The 3463-nt window shown below is 35.2% G+C and overlaps 1 protein-coding gene across 1 annotated transcript in view; it reads right to left on the reverse strand.

The window, feature by feature from the left end:
- The window catches only part of LOC109850189 (peroxidase 64), a 3490-nt gene extending 992 nt beyond the window's left edge, over positions 1 to 2498 (reverse strand). The window contains exons 1-3 of the mRNA XM_020420139.1: positions 2242 to 2498; positions 1204 to 1392; positions 379 to 541 (exon numbers count right to left, since the gene is read on the reverse strand). Of these exons, the coding sequence (XP_020275728.1) occupies positions 379 to 541; positions 1204 to 1392; positions 2242 to 2463 (574 nt within the window). The 5' untranslated portion in view covers positions 2464 to 2498. The remainder of the gene's footprint in view (positions 1 to 378; positions 542 to 1203; positions 1393 to 2241) is intronic.

The following is a 3463-nucleotide window of genomic DNA, read 5'->3' on the forward strand; positions in this document are numbered from 1 at the left end:
ACCAAAACAGTCTATTATTTGTGTGTGATTATAATATTTTTCAAAACAGTCAATATATATTATTTGTGTATGATTAAAATAGTAGAAAGTTGTTATTGAGAAATTGTTTTGTAGCAGTGAAGTGCATCCAAATTCGTGAGGTGTTCAATTTATTTTTCTAAACGAGCTACCCAGATGAGATAAATTATCGATGAGACTCGTCAAATTAGTCACATCTCAAATGGATCTTATCATGTATCATCTCTTGGTAGTTCATTTAACTAATTAATGAGTTGCATGTACGTAGTCAATAAGCCCTAACTAATATCATAGACCTTGTTTTTACTAGTTAGCTAGTGAGGCGGGTAATTGATTGGTGAAAAAAGAAAGATTAGTTACCAGAAAGAGCTACCAAGTCTTCAGTAGAGAGGCCTCTTTGTGAGAAGCTTTGCTGGAGTTGGGAAAAGTTGAAAGCGGGACTCGGCAGCAGTCTCGTGTCAATAGCCTTGGAGACCCTACCATCCAACCTACCCTTTGGGACCTCCCATGTTGGACCTCCTGACTGTAATAGAGGAACAGTCAACAATATACATATTACTCCTTAACTAGATTAATCGTACGTGTTATGTGTTGTTTCAAAGAATTTATTCATTAAATATAATATTTAAAAAACTTATTCATTGCTATTTAGTTTGAAATTGAACGTAAGAGTTAGTTGACGACTTCCCAAAATGGGATTAAGACCAAAATGTTTAGGAGAAAGCTGTGTTAATTAGGATCAATTTGGGCCTAAATTTTAAGGGATTGTCAAAGAAGCAATGACCTCGATGAGGATGGCAATTTTTAATTCTTTTTACCACTATACTATTAATTTAAAACTTAGAGCGATCTCCTTCAAAACGATGTGAAAAAGTGGGTATTTTCTCGGGTAAAAGAAGAAAAGATGAGGTATTTTACATCTCCACTGATCTATTTACCGCAAAAAGGATGCCTACAACTGTACAAAAGGGCTTAGTACGTGGCCCATAAAAAAAAACACTTTTGATGTGGTTTCTTTGGTCATTCTTGGAGTCTATACGTAGGCTTAGATTTTCTCCTACCAACTTTAGACAAGCATAACTACATTTGAGTTATTTCCAAAAGAAATACTAATGAGCTAAATTCAAAGTTTCAAAAATTGAGAATGCATATATATAGTGAATTTGTTTCATTTGTTGGACTCACAATAACCACAGCATCTCTTGCAGCAAGCGCTACAATATCGGCGCATGAAACCACACCAGGGCACATAGATTCTATTGCTTTCTTGGCGTTGTCGATAACATAGAAGGCATGCAGGGAGATATTTGGAGGTCCGTCCTTCTCAGCTGTGTTATTGCCGACAGACTTCAGTAGGACCGAGCCATCGCAGCCCTTCACAATCAAAATAACAAAATGTTAAAAATTAACATAATCTCATAGGTTTTTTTTAAACTAAAAGGCAATTATTTTTCTTCTTAGTTTGATAAACTCAAGTTTTAAATATCTTATGTCACTAGTACTATTTTTAAACTATTCATCGTTATCTGCTTCAATTTATTTGTACGGAACGTTTATATAAAAAAAAAGTTAAATATGGTGAAAATTCAAGGACGAGGGATTAAAAGAGAAGAATAAGCTAGCTAGTCGATCTACCTAATAGGCAGTTAATTATTGCTTAATCTGCCTAAGAAGGTGATGAATTAATCTTCTTACTTTTAGCAAAAATCATACAGGCACACCCTCAGGCACGCCACCAACCACACCCCCTCTCTATCTACAGTGCATGGGGCCCCACATCTCAGATTTTTTTTTAAAACTGATGTGATGTCCCCTGCACTGTAGATAGAGAGGGGGTGTGGTTGATGGTGTGCCTGAGGGTGTGCCTGTAGCGCCTCCCTACTTTTAGGGGTAAAATATTAACATCTTACTAATACACAGCTTATTTAAACCATTGTATAACCTTTCCCCACTTTTTTATAAGATACAAAAGATTAGCTCGTGTGTACACTTTGTTCGTGTTTGATAAGTTATTACATAATGAAGGGTTGAGTCTCGTCTAACTTATTTACCTTTGTTTCCAAAATACACCTTGACTTGAGAGCTAATAACTATATATACACTAAACTAAGCTAAGCTAGGTATACATAACTATTAGTCATAAATAAGAGATCAGTTCATATGCATGATAGATGGATGGATGGATAGATAGATAAACAGACAGAAAGAAAGACAGATAGAGACCCTGATGAAGCAGTCATGGAAATGCATGCGAAGCAATGCAGCAGGAACCGTCCGGTCATTGGCCGTGGCTTTCTTCACAGCTGCTGTCACCGCTTCCTCAACCTTCGGACAAGTCTCGGTATAGTAATCTAAGCTCAAAGCATTACCACCATCGAAGGATATGAGCAAGGAAAAGATAGCTAAAGAAGCCACAAATGCGACCATTTCACCCATAGCTAGCATCTATATGGTACTGTATTCTATGCTTTGAGGTCAATAGAGAAGATTGCGTGGCTTTTATAGCAAAGACAAATAGACTAGCTGTGGAGTTGTTAAGGGCAGATAAAGGTGTGCCCATTAATTAAAGTGTTGGGTGAGCAAGAATCATTTTGGTGGAGTAGTGTCGCTGAAGCTATCATCTCTCTCTCTCTCTCTCTCTCTCTCTCTCTCTCTCTAATTTGTTTTTTTTCTCACTGGAAGTTTACTAGTGAAATTATACTGATAGCTCATAAATAAGTTGAAAACACTTCCTTTGAATTTTCTTGAGGGTTTTGGGCCATTATAATCAGAATGCAGCAGTTAGGGACCAGGGGATGGTGACTGATTAGCGAATGCCCACCAAACTTGTATAGGCTTTCTTGATTGAAGAGGGATCCAATTATTGAGAAGTTTAGTATGAGGATTTTAATATAAATTACTTATATATTCTAGTGTGGTTGAGTAATCACAGTAACGGAGTTAGTAATGTTAATTGTACTATAAATTTTTGTACTACTTTGATATAGATTGTGATGATGTGAACTTCTTCAAAGCTCGTAAATATACTATGATTTTTTAGTATGCTAAGCTTAGGTGCTGTTTGGTTGTGTGGTTTTATAGAAAACTTTGTAGAAAATGGCTGATAGTGGCAGTTTTGTAAATAAAATTTTTCTGAAGATTTCTATAAATTATGTTTGGTTCAAAAAAATTTACAGAAAATATTTCTATAAAGTACAGAAAAATATCTTATTTTATAGAAATCAATTTCCGCTCAAAATGGACAGAAATCTGATGCATATATTAAAAAAATAATTAAGTACCCTTCCTATGTGATTTCCCATGGGCATTGTTAGTAAGCTATTTTCTATAAAGTGACATCTAACCAAACAGAAGAAAAAGAAAACAACATATTTTCTATAAAGTTAGAAACTTTTCATACTTTGAACCAAACAAAGAAATAGCAAAAAATAAGAAATACGGTACT

The sequence above is a fragment of the Asparagus officinalis genome, chromosome 7 (assembly GCF_001876935.1).
Source record: "Asparagus officinalis chromosome 7, Aspof.V1, whole genome shotgun sequence".
Lineage (NCBI taxonomy): Eukaryota > Viridiplantae > Streptophyta > Magnoliopsida > Asparagales > Asparagaceae > Asparagus > Asparagus officinalis.